The sequence below is a fragment of the Amyelois transitella genome, chromosome 10 (genome assembly GCF_032362555.1).
Source record: "Amyelois transitella isolate CPQ chromosome 10, ilAmyTran1.1, whole genome shotgun sequence".
Taxonomy (NCBI): domain Eukaryota; kingdom Metazoa; phylum Arthropoda; class Insecta; order Lepidoptera; family Pyralidae; genus Amyelois; species Amyelois transitella.
The window spans coordinates 2,958,551-2,981,383 of record NC_083513.1 but is presented as its reverse complement, the minus strand read 5'-3'; the positions used below and the strand labels follow the sequence as shown (position 1 = coordinate 2,981,383).

General features: G+C 35.0%; 3 protein-coding genes across 9 annotated transcripts in view; 2 read left to right on the top strand and 1 right to left on the bottom strand.

Annotated features, from left to right (window-relative positions):
* The window catches only part of LOC106137474 (tyrosine-protein kinase Fer), a 33,326-nt gene extending 25,467 nt beyond the window's left edge, over positions 1–7,859 (top strand). The window contains exons 6-14 of one of the 4 annotated variants that reach the window (XM_060945974.1): positions 211–468; positions 1,672–1,879; positions 2,193–2,375; positions 3,574–3,774; positions 4,400–4,576; positions 4,901–5,114; positions 5,379–5,654; positions 5,988–6,110; positions 6,402–7,859. In XM_060945974.1, coding sequence (XP_060801957.1) covers positions 211–468; positions 1,672–1,879; positions 2,193–2,375; positions 3,574–3,774; positions 4,400–4,576; positions 4,901–5,114; positions 5,379–5,654; positions 5,988–6,110; positions 6,402–6,538 — 1,777 coding nt within the window. In that variant the 3' untranslated portion in view covers positions 6,539–7,859. Of the gene's footprint in view, positions 1–210; positions 469–1,671; positions 1,880–2,192; positions 2,376–2,421; positions 3,045–3,573; positions 3,775–4,399; positions 4,577–4,900; positions 5,115–5,378; positions 5,655–5,987; positions 6,111–6,401 lie in introns of those variants that run through there. The other 3 variants (XM_060945976.1, XM_060945977.1, XM_060945978.1) reach the window with 3 other exon arrangements.
* A 296-nt stretch (positions 7,860–8,155) lies between these two features.
* LOC106137679 (translation initiation factor eIF-2B subunit alpha) lies at positions 8,156–12,366 on the bottom strand. 2 transcript variants are annotated; one of them, XM_060945972.1, is made up of 7 exons: positions 12,218–12,366; positions 12,047–12,163; positions 11,727–11,866; positions 10,966–11,082; positions 10,225–10,337; positions 9,837–9,981; positions 8,156–8,462 (listed from the first exon to the last, which is right to left on the bottom strand). In XM_060945972.1, exons 1-7 carry the CDS (start codon positions 12,228–12,230, stop codon positions 8,181–8,183), a joined length of 927 nt encoding a protein of 308 aa, XP_060801955.1. In that variant the 5' UTR covers positions 12,231–12,366; the 3' UTR covers positions 8,156–8,180. The 2 variants fall into 2 exon arrangements, with proteins under 2 accessions (XP_060801955.1, XP_060801956.1); XM_060945973.1 differs by having other exon boundaries at positions 12,047–12,148.
* A 1,836-nt stretch (positions 12,367–14,202) lies between these two features.
* The window catches only part of LOC106141633 (NADP-dependent malic enzyme-like), a 33,489-nt gene continuing 24,858 nt past the window's right edge, over positions 14,203–22,833 (top strand). Inside the window, exon 1 of one of the 3 annotated variants that reach the window (XM_060946023.1) lies at positions 14,203–14,264. In XM_060946023.1, the coding sequence (XP_060802006.1) occupies positions 14,218–14,264 (47 nt within the window). In that variant the 5' untranslated portion in view covers positions 14,203–14,217. Of the gene's footprint in view, positions 14,265–20,364; positions 20,585–21,762; positions 21,830–22,833 lie in introns of those variants that run through there. The other 2 variants (XM_060946021.1, XM_060946022.1) reach the window with 2 other exon arrangements.

The window sequence follows — 22,833 nt, the reverse complement described above, 5'->3', positions numbered from 1 at the left end:
GTGACAAGTGAAGTGGAAAGAGGTAGTCTCTGCCTACCCCTCCGGGAAAGAGGCGTGATTTTATGTATTTATGTATGTATGTAATCGTAAAATTATGATTCGCGAAATTTTGATATGCTTAGAAGGAAAAATCTTTTTAGTTTTCTAAATCGAATGTCAGATATAAAAAGAAGATTGCCCTAATATTGTGAACTATTTCCTATTTTTCAGATCACCCCCATCAACGCCAATTTCATTCACATTTGATGAAAGTCTAGTCGAAGATACGAGTGGGAAATTGCAGCCAAACCAACTAACGGTAGACAATTTAACAGTAGAATGGCTCAAGGAGAAACTTACGGAGTTAGAAGCTACACTTCAGGAGAACAGGGAAAAACAAACTGCGCTACAGGGTCCTGAGATCATAGGCAATGGGGTCTGCAAAAACAATAACAGCGGGTTGACGAATGGCGTCAATGGAATTGATAGGTGAGTCAACTTTCTGTTAGTTTGTGTCGTCAGCTTTAGTATTATTTCATATATGTAAGTGGCTATTCAAATGTAATGAGATGGTTCAAAAGTTTCAGGTACATAGATTGTGATATATTTACAAGTTGGAATAAAAAAATTGTACCTACAAATTTTTCAAATGTGGAAATACTTTAGCTAGTCTATTTTATTTGAAAACTAGCTTTCCGCCCGCGGCTTCGCCCACGTGTAATTCGGTTATATATAGCGTTTTTTAATGATCTCGACAGTACAGACAGTTGAAGTATAGTAGTTAGGAGTTGAAAGAAAATTCTTACGAAGTTATATGTACATGTGAGGCTATTAGGTTGACCTGTTTGTTTGTATGGGTAGTGTTAACACAAAATAGGGATTTAAAGGCGTGATGTTATTAATGTTATGCATATATGTACATAATTATGTATGTTATTATGTATGTTAAAGAGACGACTGAAAGTTGTCATACAAAGTCTTTTTTTTTAAGGATGGGAAATCATCAAATGACCTCTCCCGCTCTGGGTGGAACGGAAGGGAGTGTCAGACTTTTACTGACTAAAACCCACCTCGTTCCTTCAGTTGCCCTTTGCGTTCCGGGGCCACGGTATCTCGTTAGAACTTTCCCGCAGCCCCGGCTCAGTTTATCCCGTTTCCCCCCCTTGGGGGTTGACATTTCAAAAATCCCTTCTTAGTGCTCACTTATGTTACTAAAGGAACCTCTGTTCAAAATCTCAGACTCCTATACCGAGCGGTTTCGGCTGTGCGTTAATAAATCAGTCACCCAATCGCACCCCCTAAATCACGATTGGAGGGTAGTTTGAAAAAACTTATAATGTCAAACATATTTACTTGCCTATGTACGTGTTCATGCCAAGTTTCAAGTTTATAAACCCAAGGAATAAGATTTTTCATAGAAACGTTTTTACCCCTTTTCCCCCCCCTTGGGGGTTGAATTTCCAAAAATCCTTTCTTAGTGCTCCCCTACATATCCCAAGGAACCTACATTCCAAATTTCAGCTGTCTACGACCAGTAGTTTCGACTGTGCGTTGTCTGTCAGTCAGTCACTCAGTAACGGAAGAGTTTTATATATATAGATAGCGATGTCAAAAGAAAAGTTAAAATATAATTGTTCTCAATTCGACACATTTACAACAATTTAATTACATGAACCAAACCTTCCATAACAGACATTCACCGCCACCTATTCCTGTGACGACTTCAGAACCCATGAAATTGCTGGAACTTAGGGTTTCGGAGCGGAAATGTGCCAAGCAGGCGGAGATGATCAGGTCGGCGCTGGCTGAGCTTGGCTGTGAGGAGGCGCCTAGTGGTTGTCCAGACCTCTCTGCTGAGACGGTCGGTGTTGATATAGACGGCAGCTCGGCTGACAACCAGGTAAGGAAAGACTTTACGATTTGAAGATCAAGAATGATACCTAAAATTGTACATGGAAGTAGAAACTGTCCATTAAACCTAAAGAAAATTACATCAGGGTTTTTTATTATTATTTTACAAAAATACTAGGAAATGCGAAATAAAAAACACTGTTACTACTGTTGCTTGTGTTTACAATTCCTATATGTTTCTGTGTAAATGAATTTGTAATTAAAAAATAAAAAAAACTACTTCATACAAATTTGTTATTGTATATTTTATTGATAAGTAGGAGTAAACCGGTATCACCGTACATTTGTACATTAATCATCAGGACCGTTCATCAATCGGCTCCAAAGCGTCCATGGACGCGTTCCGGTTACATCTCCACTCGATAATACCACCGAGGCCGTTCTTCAAACTATTTACACGTCCGTTCCGCCGCAAATCCGTTCCTTCAAGCCCTGCTCTTCCTCCCAAGACCTACCGCAGCAGCAGCGAGGGTCCGGCCGACTCGGTAACAGTGCTCGCTCTCCGCAAAGGACGACTCAGGGTCCTGAAGCGACGTTTGCGCAATAGTGTAGATGTTTATGTGCATTGCCGTGTGCCCAACAAAAGCGTGTTCCGAAACAGGAGAAAGAAACGCAATATTACAAATACTTGTTCTAACAATGTGGTGAGTCTCACTAACAGCGTTCCCAACACGCATGGCATGGATCCTGCAGGATGCATGATGCTTCTCTCTTATAAAGGCCACCTAATATTCGAGCACTTCGATTTGTCAGTGCTAATTTTATCTCGTGAACCGCACGAACTTCACTTCGGAATACGCTTTCGAATGAAATTAAAATAGCACCGATCTTCTCAACTCAATTTCAAAATCAAGGTGAAGCTGTGACTCGGGCCGACGTTCCAGAAATGTTTCACTGTTTATGTGAAGACTGTTCGCTTCGCAGTCTCGGTGTTTTACGTCAATTTCATCCTGTTTATCCAGTAATTCCATCAGCTGATGAAATTTGAGAGATAATCATGTGTCGGTCTGATTATTACAACAAACATCTCTGTTGATATTTGGATGGATCCGTTTTCGATGTACATAACACATTCAGAATTGCCGCCACCAGTGGTCGTGCCGCGGAGGAAGAAGCGATTGAAGCAGCTGCAGCTAGAACTTGAACAGGAATATGTATGTTTTGTGTCGCCGTATTTAGTTATGTTGTTGGTTGCTTTATAGATGTATTTGTTTGAGATCTTAATAACACGTGCCTTTTGTGTGCTGGTTTTACATCATACGTTGAATTTGTCGTAGCATGGTTTTGAAGTGTTACTTTTCACTCACAATATAATTATTTCGTATTAACAACAGAGTTATCCACGTGGAGTTATAAAATATGTTGTTTCCTGCAACGATATGATAACGTAATGGAATGAATAATGTGATACAACATTGTTTTTATGAAAATGGCATATGCTCATGTTAGTGGAAATAAAACTATCACGTTTGCTGCACATGGTTAAATATTTAGGTACATTTATCGTAACGCTTACAAGAAACGTAGTGTTTGTAAGGTTTATAATGTTAGTTTGTTTACTAATGTCCACGATAAAATAGATAACGATTGAAAAAAAAATAGTGTTAATAAATATAATATTTCTTAAACTTTTCTTACTAATCAAAAATCTTTAATTTGAACCACCCAATTTAACTTTTTCAGGTGAGCGTGAGCGAAACCGAGCGTTCACTGGTGGAACAGGAGTGGTTCCATGGGGTTCTTCCCCGGGAGGAGGTGGTGAGGCTACTGCGAGCTGATGGGGACTACCTGGTGCGAGAGACCACTAGGAACCACGCGAGACAGCTGGTCTTGTCCGTCTGTTGGGGACAACACAAACACTTCATTGTGCAGACAACGCCAGAGGTAGATAAAATTTATTTTATGGTATAAGTTGCTTTTTTTGCTTAGGGGATAACCTGTGTCTGGTGTCGATGAACAAATTAGGGTGTGTGCCAGTTATAAGAGACAATAGTGGGATGGGCTTGTAAACTTGGGATACTTCATTGAGGCAATGAGCTACAGCTGTCACTACATCAATGAATCTCGGCTATTTAGCTAAACGTAAACTACAAAATAAGTTCATTCTGCTGTACGATCATGTTATTTCGTTAAACACGGAATTAAGGCAAATTATTTACGTTACCGAATGAATAAAATTCTTAGTAATTTTATTTTTCACTGGTAGGTAAATGAATATACTAGTACAATTCCATGCTCTTTTTTTTTTCAAAGATCAATAACGAATCCACCCACCTCTTTCCAGTTTAAGAACAAGTAATCTCTTTTGAAAATTTACGTGCTGTACGTGTGGAACCTACGTCATACGGATTGAATTCAAAGCTATATTTAGTTCTTTCATAAACTTTTTATTTCCAACATCACATTACATTGCATTGATGGGATACCTTTTACTAGCTTAGTTCTTACATTTCTTTATTGACAACCTTTGGGCAATACTAGTCGTGAGAAAAAAAATTATATCCTGCAGGGTCACTACCGCTTTGAAGGCGCGGCATTTCCCTCAGTAGCAGAGCTGATAGCGTGGCAGCGGACCAGCGAGGTGCCCGTCACGGCCCGGAGCGGAGCTTTACTGCGAAGGGCCGTGCCCAGGGAGAACTGGGAGCTCAATAACGATGACGTGCAGTTGCTGGACAAAATCGGGAGGGTAAGTTACAAACCTGTTTGCTTATGCTAATGCTTGCTGATTTGATTTTATGGAGATGGGAAGGTAGTCTTTTCAGAGCAATGGTTAAAAAAGCTTTTTATATAAGATTCATAAAAAGTTTTAGAATTCTCTAAGTTTTCCATAAAGAAGGCAGGAAATATTTAGTAACGTCTGGTAAACTATCGATATATTTCATTTCCTCCTCCTATATTACTTATTTGGGAAGAAGAATAATAATTAAACATTGTACCGTAATTAAGGCTAAGCGATGCATCCGGGAGCACTCAAAGATAAGAAAGAACTTAACAAAGAAGTTTCTTACAGGGTAATTTCGGCGACGTGTACAAAGCGCGTCTTAAGACGACCGGACAAGAGGTGGCCGTGAAGACTTGCCGCATGGCGCTCCCGGAGGAACAGAAGAGGACGTTCCTGCAGGAAGGCCGCATTCTCAAGCAATACCAACATCCTAATATCGTACGACTCATCGGGATCGCGGTACAGAAGCAGCCGATCATGATTGTTATGGAACTGGTGCCAGGTAATGATAAATATTAACATAAACTTAGTATTCTTTTTTAGGCGATGGCCTTTTTTCTTAACAGAGACATCATTCCGCTTGCCATAACCTCTATACTAATTTTGCTTCATCTACATTTATCAATATTATTTTGCAACTTATCTATTTAGGATACTCTTGATCGGACCTGTTACTAGAACGTGCCAATTTGACGAAGATAACTTCATCTAAGCCTTCTCGTTTCAACGGAATATGAGTATAATAAACTATAATTAAATATTCCAGGCGGTTCCCTACTGACGTTTTTAAGGACGCGCGCCGCCAACCTTCCCTCCCGCTCATTGCTAGCCATGTGCCGCGACGCAGCCGCTGGAATGCGCTACCTAGAATCCAAGAACTGCATCCATCGCGATCTAGCCGCGAGGAACTGCCTCGTGGGCGAAGATAACATCGTGAAGATATCAGATTTCGGGATGTCGAGGGAGGAAGAGGAATATATAGTGTCGGGCGGGATGAAGCAGATCCCGATTAAGTGGACTGCGCCTGAGGCACTCAATTTTGGTGAGATATAACTTAGTTTGTTTTGGTTACCAAACCGTACATTTATCTCAGTCGATAAACCGCTTGTAAGCACGATCCAAAAGCGGTTAATGAGACGAGTGTCCGTTGGACCACCGTTATCATATTATCTGCGGGACCTAAGAATAGGTAATATTCTTAATTTAAAATGATCTTAAGTAGATATGTACTTAATATTTACAAATCAATAATAATCAATAATGCATAATTCTAGCATAGTTTTCTTGCGATGTTGATTCTGAGAACATTGGCTCCTCAATATTTTGCCAATAGATAAACATAAGAACTAATAAAACTAATTTTGTTATTTTACAGGAAAATACACATCATTGTGCGACGTCTGGAGCTATGGAGTTCTTATGTGGGAGATCTTCTCCAAGGGCGACACTCCGTATGCGGGTATGAGCAATTCACGAGCGAGGGAAAAGATTGACGAAGGTAATCTATAAACAACTTCAGTTAACTATATGAGCATATCAAGTATCGTGAGATTATTTTACTCTTTATTGCGCCACATAAGATTACGTTTTGAAATACTATATAGGTTCGTTTTAAATTAATTTTCATAGTATTAAAACACAAACAACGAAATGAATTGTAGCTTGTTTCTCCTGATCCGGATAGATTTGTGTAAAATTTATAGTTTTTTTTTGGAATAAACAATGGGTTATTATGTCAAACCGTTCAATTTTATTAAATTGTAAAGATTTTAATTTTTTTTTAATTCAGGGTACCGGATGCCGGCGCCCGAAGGCTGTTCCGAGGAGGTATACGCGTTGATGCTTCGATGCTGGGTGTACGAGCCGGAAAAAAGACCTCACTTTCATCAAATATACACCCTTATAGACAACATATACAATAGGTAGCCTACTTAATGTCATACCGACTGCATCATGTCTTTATCAAATGCGCAATTCAAAAAGGCTCATTTTTAAGCGTCCTTCTCGGTCAGTAGTATTGGTCAACACATTATTTCAAACATGTTGGGTGTCATTTATTTCTTATTTTTTTAATTTTTTAATTTAGTGCTAACGACGCCATCTTGTAAATGCGCGACTAAAATGTTTTTTGATCTTACTACCAACTATGCCATGTTTTTACTGTAGTGCCACCAAAATAAAGGGCTTTCTAGCAACATATTGATGTCAGTGTTTGTTATATTTGTTGGAATTTTTTTATAAACCGAAGACAATACCTATAAAACTGACAATATTTAAAAGGTTATTGTAAATCTCCGAAGGATAGCATAATTTGAAAAGTGACAGTGTTATTTGTGTTGAAATCGCTGTGCATCTGCCAATCAAATATTTTGTAGCTATTGTAAGAGTAATCAATGAACTTCAGTATTTTGTAATGCTGTAAGCATATTATGAGGACTTTTAATTTGTGGAACCATTATGATTTATGATTGTAATAAGTATTTTAATGAAAACTGTGTTTGCCTCTTAAGAAATTAATAAGATATGATATTGTTTAATTGTAAGAGCTCAATTACTACACATTATATTGTTAAAATTTTCATTATTGACAACATTTCGATTGTTATTATAAATGTAACATGCATTATTTTTATACGAAAATGTAGAATACCTTAGCATTGTTGATCTCTACAATTAGTTGAAGGTTTTAAGTCATGGTTTTTTTAAATACGATTCTTATGTTATGTATACTAAGTAGCTATAAATGTCGTGAATAATTAGAATATTTAGATTTAAATATTGTTTCAAGTACAATGCGTTCGTATTTCATTTGTGTTTTAGTATTATTAATCTTATTATTTTACAAGTTTATTATCATTTATTTTAAACTGCATGAGAATTATGGTAAACAGTTGTATGTAAGTAGGTAACCTTAGTGATCTATTATTTTTAAAATATTTTTTTGATTATTAGTTTTATTTGTATTTAGTTTTAGAAAACCGAAACTTTGGCAATAAGAGTTTGTGATAATTATAAATATTTGTGCTTCCAAGTTTGTCGTACTGTGCTTCCATAATAACTAAGTTATAATGAAATATTGTATGTATATGTCTTGTCGTGCGTGGAATTGTTATGTTGGTAAATAAAAGTGAGAAATACTAAAGGTTTCCGAATGTTTAGTTGATAATGTTATCTATTATAAGTACTGATTGTAAATATTTTAACGTATATATTCAATAAAGTGCCAGATATTTTTGAATTAATAAAAGGTTATTTTCATTTTATAAATTTGACTGCTTATTCTGTTTGTTTGATAAAATTACATCACTTCAGGGTCGTCACGTTAATGCGTGCATTGCTCGTGAAGCTCCGAATTCATGTATACCTATATAAGAAGAAACATAAAAAAGAAAATAAAAAAAACTTGGGATAAAAATAGTAAACTAACTTAAGTTTACTATTTTTATCCCCAGTTTTTTTAAGTAAGTTATTATAAGTAAAATATCATTATAAATATTAATATATATTATGAATAATACCACAACATTAATAAAAACGTCCAAATACATAAATATAATTTATTAAATATCTACAGATACAAATTAATTAATTCGTCACTAACCGCGGACGGCGTTAATATCCCTAGGTCTGTAAACAGCAGTGTTATATAAGCGGGCGGGGTGTAATCCACCAGGGGATGCTGGGAAGACAGGTCCTTTCCTGATTTGATCACGCTGGAAAGGTGTTTGAATTCTATGGGCAGATCCTGCTGGTTGAGCGGGTAGATTCTGGAGAATTTGAAGCTTTCTGTGAGCACGTACACTGGTTTCTTGAGCTCTAACGCCGCCATTGCTAGGCCGTATGTGCCGATCTGCGAAGAACAAATTAGTGGGTCTAGAGACTGAGCTGTATGGAAAGCATTTTATTATTTTTATTTAGTATATCGAAATGTCAATATGGTCTGTGTTTAATAACCTTAAACTCTCGTTTAGCAAGTTTAAGAAGAAAGATATGATAATAGTTATCGTCTCGGCTGCGTTCTATCATAACGAGTCTGGGGTTCATCTACATATAATCACGATCTAGGTAAGTTAGGTCATTTTTCGGAGTGACTTTCACTGTTAACCTTTTAACCGCGCGAGTCGCATATATGCGACAAATATTGCCGTGCCCCTACCGCCCGTGTCGTATTTCTGCGACAGAGAATATCCATGATTTTTTCGTTCTATTATCGTCCTATTAACTTCGTGGTATAACTAAAACTATTATTGAATAGAGCTATTTATTACAACAATTACTTAAAATTATGTTTCATAGCTCTAAGCATTGAAAAAACTTAAACAAAAATAAGTAATTGGCAGCTCGGACTTTTCTTCGGTGTCTATCGCGCGTGTCGCATAAATATGACCATAAGGATGAGATTAGTAACTGGTATATGTAAACATTTACTTGTTAGCTTAAGGTAGAAGCTCCGATGTAGCCCGCGAAATTCAAATTTTTATGTGTTTTTTGTAATTTACTTATCAGTGACAAGTTGTAACTTGATCAAAATACGATTTGCGACAATAACAAGTATAACTTTAAACATAAGAATTATTAAAACGGTCGCTCCATTCGCTCTCACAAAGAATTAGTCAAAATAAGTTAGATTTCGGAAATTTTACTAATTTTCACTTAGAGATAAGCTTTCACCTTAAAGATGAATGATTGTGATACAAGAAGGCTGATTTTAAATAAAAACATAAAAAACTTTTTGACTTTTTTTTATCGATACAACGATTACTCCTCCTTATTTATTGTAGGTATTATTTTATCGATTTGTAGCGGCGCGCTAGGGGCACGACAATTGATATTTAGCCAAGCGCTTAAAAGGTTAATAGTGGAATCTTACTATGTTTGGATCATAGTTTTGCACTAAACAAAAATACTTACCTATTTGATCATATCTTACACACATACCTACGGGAACGAGGGATATTCCCAAGTGTCAGTGTCAGGAAGGAAATACCTATTGTCGAAATTATTCACAAAATTTTAACATAAGCACTAAATAAAATGTTTAGTATGTAGTTTCTTTTGACAAATCCTTAAAGTATAGATGTGCCTATTATAACTAAGTAGTAGTTACTCATAACATACATAAAATCACGCCTCTTTCCCGGAGGGGTAGGCAGAGACTACCTCTTTCCACTTGCCACGATCTATTTTTTTTCTATTACTCATAACTTTATGTATAATTAATTACCTTGTTAATAATCCCTCCACTCTCCGTGACGCCTTCAGCGCCGACCATCACGATGTCAACTTGTTCCATGATGTAGCCCACTGCAGAGTCCAGGATTAGGATGGCGTCCACCCCCGCAGCCACCAGCTTCTTGTGCATTAGAACACTGAAAATGATTTAAGCCTTGTTTCATATCCTTTACGAATGATCCATGAGAACTGTTTTTAAAAATAGATTTTCTTTTTGTTTGTAACAAAAATGTTGGTAATTAGTAGCTACTGGACCCATTTTAATATAATTTAGAAAAGAGATAAAATGTACAATAAGCTACTTGTATTTTCAAGAAATTCTCATGAGTGTTTTGATTAACATCCATTAAAAAATTTAAACAATACTTTTTCTTACTAACCCGCTGTTATCGGGACTGGACATTGTGACATAAACCTGGAACCTTTTATTAGCAGCCGCAGCTTCCAACATCGCTTGTAATACTACTCTAGAGTGGGAGTGGGTGAGAATTTTCTGAAATCAATAATATAAGAAACTATATAATTTATTGTATTGCTTATTGAAAGGAGTACATCAAAAACTTGAAACGATACAGTAGAAAGGTGGGTTTATCCCTGAGAGATCTCTTAGAGGCAGAATTTTAAGAATCACATTGAACAGGCGATGGTCTGATGGTGGGTCAATCAGAATAAAACCAGATTTTCGGATGTTCAAGGTGTCTTGTCTCGTCGTCCTCTTAGTCAAAATTCGATAGTCCTTTTTTCATTAATATGTCAGTCAGATTAGTTTATCTAAAAGTAAAGTCAAAGTGTCTGTCTGTCAATGGAGACTGAACGGCCGCTAAACACATAGAAAATTATGTTCATATTTTGCGTATATACAAATATAGAAAAGTCTTGTTGACAACATTGTTCTTAGCTAGGTATCTTATCAGTCATACTTTTGTTCAAAAATATAAAACTATGATACTTTATTTAGTATTAGCAATAAGTCTGTATCATATGAGAACAGTAATTAAAACTCAATTATGTGTCCAAGACAAGAGGTATCAAGAAACCTTTCTTTGGAACACTCAATCCATATGTTTCTGATTTATGTTAAAAAAATAAACAAAAAACAATCAGTAATGAAATATACTAACACAATCATCACTGATAAATGACAAGGCTTGTTTGGCAACTTTCCCCCTGGCCTCCAGCAGCTTATCCAGGAATATCCTGCCTCGCTGTAGCATTATCTGCTCGCATTCCTCAAATGACTGGAAAAAAAAGAGAGACAGTTTTATAGGTAGTTTTTGTTTTTATGTTTTTTTTTTTCATAATAAAATATTGCAATGGGATTTCTAGCAGTAAAATAACCTGCCAAATGGTGCAACCTGTTTGTTAGCTATGATCATCCAAGCAGGAGCCTTATGATACAACTCATGGACAAAACTAAATGTACATACCAAATACAACAATTTTTTGAAAAGGTCTAAATGCAAATGTACCTAAAATAACCAGATCTGTAAAATAACCAGATCAGAACTACTCCTTCATTCATATAATCACGTCTTTATCCCTTGAGGGGTAGACAGCAGTCTTGGAAGACTGACAGGCCATATTCAGCTGTAAGGCTTAATGATAGAATTGAGATTCAAATAGTGACAAGTTGCTAGACCATCTCCTTAAAGAAGAATCCCAAGTTTATAAGCCTCTCCCTTAGTTGCCTTTTACTACATCCATGGGAAAGAGATGGAATGGTCCTATTCTTTTTTATATTAGTGCCAGGAACCACATGACACAACAATTTTTGTTTGCATATTGGAAATACATAAGTTGGAATAAAATCAAGCATGTTTTTATGATTGGTGAGTGCACTTTAATTTTCACTGGCAAAGGTTGAAACTGATGATTTACTTACTTTGACATCAAGTTTGGCAAATGTTATGAACCTCATGAAGAGTTCACAGCCTGAAGAGATAGCGGTGACTGGCTGGTCACAGTTCCTCATCGCCTCCACAGCCAATTGGAGGTTCAAATCTAATTCTCTTACAGTGCCCACTTTAGAAAAAACAAAAAATCATGTTTGTTTGAAGTAAACATAAAAGTACTAATCATGCATTAATGTTTTAGTTGCATAAGCTTTTTTGTTAATTTTCTTTATGGATAATATGACATCTTGAGATGCTAAGCGATTTAATATAAAATATCGTAAAAATAATAAGTTGTTGCAGTATTTGCCTTTGTAGGTTTCTATCACAGTAAGCAGTGTTTTGATAGCGGCGACGCCTGCAGATACATCTTCCTCCTCCCTCAAAATATTGAGGAAGATATTCTGAACCTCTGTAAACAGAATAACTTATTTTTATAATTATATTTTTCATTTCGATTTGGCAATGTAAAGTAGTTTACCTTCTTTTTTCATATTACTTAATAATAATGTCTCTCATATATACTCTTAAATATAGTAAATTATTGTTTTCTGTGATCGAATTATAAATGAAAGGAACATAAAACGAAAATTGCAAATTTATTGTTTACAAGGTTCATTCATTTATAACCTTAAAATTTTGACTAGTGTCAACGTCGTCAAATCAATAAGAACATGTCACTGTCAACAAAAAAATGTGTAGCGCAAATAAAATGCACTTCATACAGAAAAAAAGGTAAAATTAAATCGAAATATGTAAAATATTAAATTCAAAGATTGGGCATGGTTTGTAGGGAATTAAAAATACGCCAATAAACATTATATTGATCAATTCTTCATCGACATTCTTTTTCACTTCACTTCACACTACGAAGGCTGTTTGTTGAAGTCATGTTGAGATGTAGAATACGATCTGATTTCCATCTAATAAGGCCTCATGAATCCGATCCCCACACAACTCGTCGCAGAAAAATTCTCTATCTGCGGTTCAACCCCAACAACTACATTTTAAATTGTTGTTGTTGGGGTTGTTTTCCTACGATTATAAATTGTTATTTTCCAAAGAACTTTAGTGATTTTACATACTAAATTTACTTATAGGTACACATCTCGACTTTATTCCTTGAAGAGAGAGCTAATAATCTCGAAAAGGCTAAAATGCCACGCTCAGCTGAATGATGGATTTTTCTAAACCTAATAATCAACGGGTCTTCCCACACGCCCAAAAGTACGTCGGAGAGATTGGTCAGGGTGTTCGACCCTTTATGCCTCTAACGATAGGCAGAGGTTAATAATGCGGCTGTGGTGGCCTGGGTCTTCACTATATTTTGGGAGTTTCATTAATGTGGCATCGAATGCGCAGCCAAAAGAGCCACGAATAAGTCCAGATTCTCCCATTTATTTTTTTTAATCTAATACTACATCAAATTTATTAAGTACCTTCGGCAAAGTTTATCCAAAACAAAAAGCATGTTTGAAGATAAACCATACCTTAATTTCACGGTTATTACCTACGTAACCATTATTTATTATACCTTAAGAATAACAATTACCTATTTTACTGATAATCGAAAATACTTTCTTCCGTCCGCGGCTATTACTTGTGCGCCGCGCCGATGTAAGAGGCGACTACGAGAAGCAAGCTATGCAACAATCATGATGGAAGCAGGATTAGGTCAGGACTAAGGACAGCGAAGATGATGGGATAGTTTCGTAGAATTACGTGACTTAGAAACTCAATCAACTCCTAATTCGTAGTGGGTCTTTGGGCTCTTCTTGGGAGCTTCTTTCTTATAATATAATTATCTTAACATGGTAGCTTATTTATATCAGGACGCTATAAGATATAGTAAGTATCATTTCATTTCATAGAATCACGTCTATATCCCTTGCGGGGTAAACAGAGTCTAAAATTTTGAAAAGACTAATACATATCAAACTTTCAGCTGTTAGGCTTAATGATAGAAATGAGATTCTATCATTTAGTATTTCAATACTTATTACACTATGAGATCAATAGTTAGACGCTTTACCTACTTACCTATCTTCAGAGTAATTTTTCTCAGCATTCGAAAATCACGCAAGCGAAGACACAACAGAAGTTTACCTACCTCAGTAATAAAGTTTAAAATTGAAGGTACTTTAATAATGTTTACTCGTGTGCTCGTGCTATGTGGCAATCAACCCCTCGAAATAGTATTGCCCAGATCCGACTGTCTTCATAAGTTCTAATCAATTAAAAAAAGGTGTCCTATACATATAGTTCTCAGAGGGAAGTGCCTACAACATAAGGCCGTAATGTAGGAGAGGGAAAGTCATGGTCGCCAGCCAGTTCACCTGTGTTGTGCTACACAAAGCGGTGCCGTGTCGAATGGCCAAGTCGCGTTTACTCGGATTGTGGTTCGAAGACCGAAAACAATCGAAGTGAATTTTTATCCAACAATAGATATAACCAAAATCAATCGACCAATTGTGTTTAGACATGGGAAACAGCGCATCTGTCAAACTGAACGATAAAAGGAAATGGCAGTAAGTGTTTTAACTTATATTGATACATATTTTATCGCAATCCGTTACTTGAATTTTCTTTAGTTTGAAAGCGGAAACGAAACTATGATTCATGTTAACTGTAAGGCAAATGTTTCATTGAACTACATATAACATGAACTTACACGACACATTTGTACGTAAACACAGTACCTATTAACGGTATTAAATTTATTATAAGCATACCTTATTTGAAAAATAATGTCTCGTTTGTTACAAATACCAAATTTTTTTGTTAACAAGCATAATTAGGTAAGTCAATGTTTTTAGTAAGTATTTTGTGTAGGTATAATAAAAAACAACAATATATATAACCAGACCATAAGATCTGCCTTGAATAAACTTTAAGCAGTTTTCTTTCCACACTGTATAATCCTTTTAAATGTTTTTTTAAATGGCAAGGAAAATTGTTATTAAGGTTGATTTTAATGGTCGTGAATTGCATATCAAAACCAGAAAATGTACCAATATTCGGTATAAACTTTGAACTACACAATCGAGACCTTTTTGTGATAATTCTCATATTTAAAGCACATAATTGGATTAATTATATTATACCAGACTGATAAAAAACAGACTTTACTTTCTATAAAAGCTAGTCAGCGGCTGATATAACTATCGGACTTTATACTTCAGACTTACAGCTGTTTACAAACAATTCATAATCAATTTTGATTGTCTGGATGCTATCTTTATGCATGTAAACATTATTTAATTTGATGATTTATAATAGTAAAAAAATAAACAATGTGGAATACATGTGTTTGTCTAGAAATAAAAAAATCAATGCACGCCATTGATATTTAGGTATTATATTTATGATACAGTTTATCTTTTCGTTATCCCTTGCGGGGTAGACAGAGCCGATAGTATTAAAAAGACTGAAAGGCCACGTTCACCTGTATGTGAATAAGTACGTATAATAGGTAAAATGTAGTTACTAGAAAGTTAAACGCATACGAGTTTAAGATGGATGATGTAGGAATGGTGGCAGGACCTGATTACGCAATCTCTTTGATAACATTCAATGTAAGTAGGTTTTATTTTGTTTTGCGATTGTGATTTGCCACAGTAAAATCACGACGGGAAGGAAATACCAAAAGCTTTTCGCATTCTATACCTAAGTACTTACAACTTTCTTTTGGAACCCGTCATTGTAACATATCTACCTAAGTATACTACTTACTAAGTAAGCCTATACCGAATATTAGTTGTTTTAATTATTTAAGTATTTAGAAAAAAACATCATAATTCATAATTATAGATATCTAAAAATATTGTAACCAATTTTAAGGTGAATAATAAATAAGTCTCCCAATTTTTCACCATTACGGCAGTTTTTGTGATATTCTGAACTGGAGGTTAGTTCTTTTCGGTATAATTAAATAAAACCCTCTTTTCTTCAGAACTTAGATGATTTATTAGTGATATATTTCGACTTCATATAACGTTTATTATAATAGTCGTATCTATATCTTAGCAAATACCACCAGTGCGTTGAATGTGCCGAATAAACCCCTGTAGGTATATAATGGCACGGGGTTTAATTTACTGCTTTGATTATGCTATGAGAAAGTAATAACAAACACATATATAGCATTGTAGACTAACATAAGATTATGTGAAAATGTTAATATATAATATAATATAAAATATTAATAATAAGTTGGTACGTAATAAAATACACTAAGTTTCTGGACCACATGCTTCATTTTCACTTGGTCCCAGTTGCACCCTCTGTGCGCCGCAAAGCTTTGGAGCCCGTGGTCCGGTTTCCGACATTTCTCCTTGCACCCTATGTATGAATAATTTAAGTAGGTAATATTTAAATAACAGCTGACCGTGGCCTGTTCGTCTTTCAAGATTGCCGGCTCTGATTACCCCGCAAGGGATATAGACGTGAGTATATAATGATATGAATGAATATATATATACCTAAATATTTAAAAATGTGGTTCCCGGCACTATTACAAAAAAGAATAGGACCACTCCATCTCTTTCCCATGGATGTCGTAAAAGGCGACTAAGGGATAGGCTTATAAACTTAGGATTCCTCTTTTAGGCGATGGGCTAGCAACCTGTCACTATTTGAATCTCGGTTCTATCATTAAGCCAAATAGCTGAACGTGGCCATTCAGTCTTTTCAAGACTGTTGGCTCTGTCTACCCCGCAAGGGATATAGACGTGATCATATGTATGTATGTATGTACATTTAAAAATGAATGAAGGGATAAAAGAGTGATACATGTAATCTAGGTACATGTACTATTGTACATAGATATACTATGGTATGTATACTAGATTAGGTCTTACCGCAACAGTATAATGACGTCGCGAGGAAAGTAAAAGTATCATATCGAGGTGAGGTGAAAAGGAAGGTGGGTTTGCGTAGGTATATTACGTTTCTCTGAGATGGTAATGCGTTAATTACCACTGTTTTAGTTAATTGAATATTTTTTAAAATAAACGCATGTTACAGAATTAGGTGTTAAGAGTTTCACTATAGCTTCTTTATTGGGACTTTGGAACAGATCTAGCTTAAACTATTGAATTGGATATCGCTAAAATTTGGTAATCCTTTTATTTGAAATTCTTAAGGTCTGTTCTATGCTTGAGGTTGTATTTTTTCCACATACATACCTACAAACATGGTATATATGTATGTAACAGACCATCACGTCTGTCTCCCATTGAGATAGGCAGAACTATGGACTTCCATTTTTCCACATAGAAAAATTTCATTGGGATATTGTAATTAGGTAGGCCAATTCAGATTGTATTTGCTTTTAATTCGCTGCTAATGATAGAGGCAATAATTACATATTGCTACCAAGTTTTGTCCCAATAAGTTTTTAATGAACCAAGTCGAGGCTCCTTGGCATAGTCTACGGCTGACGAAATAAAGGTCGGCGGTGGAAATGATTTGCAGACATTTTTTGTGGCCAGTCGCGGTCTGGTTGGGGCTGACTTGTCAATGAAACGATAACCACATATTTATGAAGAAGTCAATAAAAAGGAGGCAATGTTTCTTAAACAATAAATATACTCACCACTTGGCACTAAACTAGGCACTTACTTATAATTTTATTTCATTAACAAAATAAAAAATATATTCATAAATTTCATTCATCATTATTTTACATTTCAACATAAAAACTTACATCTGACATTCTGCCTTTTGCTTTTCGTTAAGATCATTTCCACCATACCATTTCCAACTTCAGTCTAGGTACTTACCTAATGAATGTTTTGGGTACCAAATTGTCGACTTTATCAATGTCTGCTCAACTAATGAGACTCATTTGTCACAGCCACACATCGTGAGAACCTCTTTTAATTAACACACATCACTTATTACCTACCTGAATTATCTAAAGAAAGATCTTCATAATTAGGTAGGTACATTAATCCAGGTAAGTAGTATACTTAAATATCACTTACTATCATGTTTTTCTATCCATCTTTTTAATCTTTTGAATGGATTTAAAAACAAATGAAAAATTAAAAGATTTATTTAAAAAAAAAATAATTGAAAAAGGTTATTATTTAAAGCTGTACAGCGGTTTAGGCGTATAAGCGTTGTTGTTGTTTACCTAAGTTCAAAATGGGTTGGTCCTCCTGCAACGGTTGCGGAGTTCAGACGAGAATCGCTTTATGTGAAACACTGATTTACCCACTAAAGATCACGTTCAAAGACGCACCAGACTATCTAGATATCACCAGGAGCATGATGATTTCTTTAATATCATTGCTAGGAAGTCAGTATTTCATCACATTAATTCACAAAAAACAACGTGAGAGACATGTACTTATAGTACTTACATTACAGCGATGTTGCTTCATCATACAATGAGAATGACAGACATTACCATCCGTCCGTCTTTTCTTGCGACTTGCAAAACATGGCGATTGTACATTTATAGCTTCTATTTCTTTTGATGTTTTGTCCAATATATGTACATTTATCACGCCTTTATCTTTAACGAGGTAAACAGAGCCGACAGTCTCGAAAAGACGTACAGCTGGATTGAGATTTAGATTGCTAACCTATCGTCTAAAACACGATTAACAGAATATCTGATCCAACAAAACCTTAAATCTAAATCTGAAAGAAAATGTTTGACACTTTTAACTATGCTATCCTACTACTATTATAAAGGCGAAAGTTTGTATGGATGTATGGATGTTTGTTACTCTTTCACGCAAAAACTACTGAACCGATTACCATGAAATTTGGTATGTAGGTAGCTGAAGACACATAGGCTACTTTTTATCCCAGAGTTCCCGCGGGATTGATAGGGTTTCCATGCGGAAGAAGTCGCGGGCGGCCTCTAGTACAATAATAAATTTTCTATCATATTTTTGCTTTCGTGATAAACTATTACGAACATACGGTTTAGGTGAGTGAAATTTCCCATGCATTAGTAAGTGCAGAATTATCCATTCGTCGTAATCTACGTGATGCACGAGTAAAAGGTTTTCTGGACTGATTGAGCGGGCACAAAATTATTCAATACAGCAACTCTTCTAAAATTTGATAACAAGTCAATGAATGTACGTGGAAGCGTTATCGCGATTCCCGCGTGTACGACAGCTGACTGATAAGGTATATTATAGCTGTAGGTATCACTCATGCTCACAACATGTGCCGTTCTAGCTTGAGCTGACCGCATGATATATGACCTCCATTTTTTATACTAAAAAAAATGTCATATACATATAGAAGTATATTACGTCTTATCAATTGCTGCAATTTCCAGTCTTAATTTTGTCTAAAAAAGGTGGACACTAATCAAACAGATTGACAGACAAATACATAGATTGTTCGCAAAAAAAAAAAAGTGTAACCCACAGTCAACTCTGTTTCCGCTAGATATATGTATAATAACTGATTGTTCTTATTTTTTTGAAGGCAATAAAATAACAACATTCCTCTTTTAAAAGACTGCGCCCATAACCTTTTTAGTGAACCCCTGTCGAACTACGCAATAAGAGTACTGTCTCCATATCGCGATAAGACGATGGCTTGGCTGTGTCCTTGTGTGATCTTGACCTGCAATGGTCACGTTGGCGGCCCATAGCGGGTTCGAGATCGGCACATGATTGTCGCATGCTTTGCTCTGATACAAGATTTTTCACTCCGAAAGAGAGAACATTTTCTGAAAAATTCTGAAAGCTACTTAACTACTGTATGTTCTCAATACTAGTTGGAGCGGTAATATTACGTGGTCTTTTACAGTCCTATTTTGATAAATAGATAAACCCCGGAATAAGTAATCAATTGTGATAGGCTATTTCTTACAAGATCATCAATCCCTCACTAATGTTATTAATGCGAAAGTCTGTCTGTATGTTCCCCTTTCAAGGCTAAGCCGCTGGACCGATTCGAATGAAATTCGGTATTTTTGCAAAACTCAACCCTAAAAGACTACAATTGGGGGGTAAAAGTTTGTATAAAAATCAATACTGCTACCCGTGCGAAGCCGGGTCGGCTCGTGTGGAATATGAAATATAAAAATGAAACATACAATATGACTGTACCTATAGCCGTTACTGGAAACTGAAATAGTGAAACTCATAACTTTTTCAATAGGTGGAATAAGTATAAAAGTATCTTGCGGCATAGATATAACAAGTGTACGTTTTCACGTCAGTCAGCATATGTACACAAAACAATAAATTTGATAGATTACCTATGCCATGAATTAAGAAATGATTACACAGTTATTCAATTAAAAGAAGAGCTTTTCCTAAAGAAGGCTCATAAATTTAAATTGATATTCATGACTGAAATATAAATAATAACGACAGCTCCACAGTTCATTTAACATTTCCATTTCCATATTAATGAGTAATTGTAATAAAAATGTACCTAGCCTATCATGCATTTTAATCTGGAAATTACAATCGTTTCGTATGACTATAGCATGACCAAATGTGTTCATTTCATCTTTGAATTGATAATACTACCTACTTAGTAAATATGTAATGATAAAAGATGAGACTCTTATTTAGCGCACCGATCACCATCCAAACTTACAGTCGTCATTTGCAGTTCATGAGAGCTCAATGGCTTAATTATTAATTTTTGTTTAAAAAATAATAAAAATATTCACTGAAGTCTTCAACTATATAATGTATTAAATCATTATAAAAAACTTTTTGTTTTGCATTATCTGTGATATTTTTTGATCTCTTTATTATTTTTCAAAAATGGAATATTTTTCGCGCAAAGTAAAATCCAATGGGCAACTAGACACACGTCAAATGAATGGCGCAAGTGATTACCAAAAAAGTCAACGGTGAGTTTATATTTTTCAATATAAATGGTTTCCAACAGTCCATACCACATATATAAGTGAAGTTTAAATAAGAACGTTGTAATGGGAAAGCCTAGACGAAAGTAATTTGAAAAAGATCAGATCAGGTTAATAGTACCTACCACAAAAAGACGACTAGATATGCATGAAGAGAGTTGTGAATGAGGAAGAAGCGTAATAAGTATGCAGGGATCGTGGCAGGTAGAAAGATGTAGTGTCTGCCCACGTGTCCGGAAAAGAGACCTGATTTTATGTATGTATATTCAATTGTCTAACAATCATGTTGGTCTCAATATTTAAAACGTGACTTTTGTAAACTGATGTACCAGTTTTATGTAAGCCATGAAAGTTATATTTAAATGCCTTTTGTCATGCTTATTTCAATTGTTCTATATACTCGTAATAATATAATTATTTTAAATGTGACATCGTATTTAATTCTAAGTTTAAATGATATTTGGGATACTATCGCATAAGTAGATCTTGCATTCAACATTTCTAGTGACCACTCCAGTTTTTGTGAGGCACTTCGCTCGCATCAAATAACAAAACAATCCTTCCTTAGTTCTTCCTTTCGCTCAAACGTCAAATACACTATCTGCTTGTTTATTCTGTCGATTTATAGAAAAGTTTGTTCGGTCTCCTTTTAAAAAGTTAATAATATGTATCTATTAATAACAGATTTGATGAATTCTTTCTGTAGCTCTTTTTCAACTTGAAAATGAATGAGAAACATATGCTGAAAGTGTTTTTTTTTATTTCTGTTACATTTATAGTCATCACTCAAGCTGTTAAAACAGCCTTCGAAAGAAATCTGACACGGTAAATTGATTTATTTATTATCGTTTTGAATAGTAAAACTCAGTATTTATCTATTTAGTTTCGCCACAAATCTGTAGAAAAATTGCAGTATTAAATAATCACTGTATTATTAAATATGTACAGTTAATTAAACGAAAAACTGACTTTAATCTCCACCTAGTAATCTTTTCAGAAACTGGTTAAAGGTTTAGCGTACAAACTTCAATACTTCGAGTTTGCAGTAATCATTTTACTATTGGGGAAAAAATTCTCATATTAAAAGGTGTTTAGTCTCAGAAAGGCCTTAAAAGTTCTCTCTATATACACAGTGTTTACAGTACATAGACGTTTTATTTTCAGATCTTAGCGTCCAATGACCTGTCCTTGTTCCAAAGGGGGCAAGTTTTGTCCTGTCGTCGGCCCTAGGTAGGCTTTATAGCTTCGTAGGCCCTCGTAGACTTTTCAGTTTATGTCTTTTTCATCGTTCGTAGACCCTCGTAGACCTCTGTAGACAATTGTACAATTATTTTAAATTTGTTTAATTTTAGTTAGAAAGGCTGTAGTGCATTTGATCAAGAGTCGACTGACCTCTGTTAAAACCTATGTTATAAAAATATTGTAATGCATGCGTTTAAAAGTATATGCGTGACTGAAAAATAACCAGAACCGCAAGTTTATAATATTTTTAAATTTATAAAGTATTTCATGGTTTTTGTATGATTTTAAACGAGAGATGAATTGTATTATCTTACGTTCACATTTTCGCAAATTTATCAATTTGCGTCGTCTCGCGGTAAATTCATAAACTTACGGATATCATAAAATTCTAAACGGTTCACATAAAAACATAATAAAATTACCGTATCTTGTGAGACTAAACATCAGATTTATTTTTTACCGACTGCTTACAAAGGGGAGGTTCTCAAATCAACCATATTTCTTTATGTAGATAAGTATTTAATATACAATTATGTGATATTTATAATTTCAAGTGTTTATTATAAATAATTTAAATAAAACTAAATTAATATAGTATCTATTTATTCACGTAAATAGAAACTAACTATAGATGAAACTAACGGGAGAACAGTGATTTACAAATTACAAGTAGATAACTAGTAGAAACCCTTCGTTGATTTTAGCGTATGAATATAGCTACATACGTATTGTATATATAATTATCGTTTGTATTTCATATTCTATAGCCGGCCTAGATTATTAACCTCAGTATTTTTTTAAGCTGTATTCCCGAATTACCTCTCTTCTAGATGAAGTATGTGTTCTACATATCAAAAGGATGGTAGTTGGAATAAAGTGGTTCCTGTTGAAAATGCAATTTATGTGCAGATTGTGCACTCAATGCGCCCCAGACTGACTGACTATGACGGAAAATTTTATATTCTCACGCTTTTGACAACGTTTTCTAGCAC

Coding starts and splice junctions, on each gene's coding strand:
- LOC106137679 (XM_060945972.1), bottom strand. Junction 11,867..12,046: donor TGTGATAGAAACCTACAAAG/GCAAATACTGCA, acceptor TTTTTTCTAAAG/TGGGCACTGTAAGAGAATTA. Junction 8,463..9,836: donor GTGGAGGGATTATTAACAAG/GTAATTAATTAT, acceptor TGTTCTTCGCAG/ATCGGCACATACGGCCTAGC.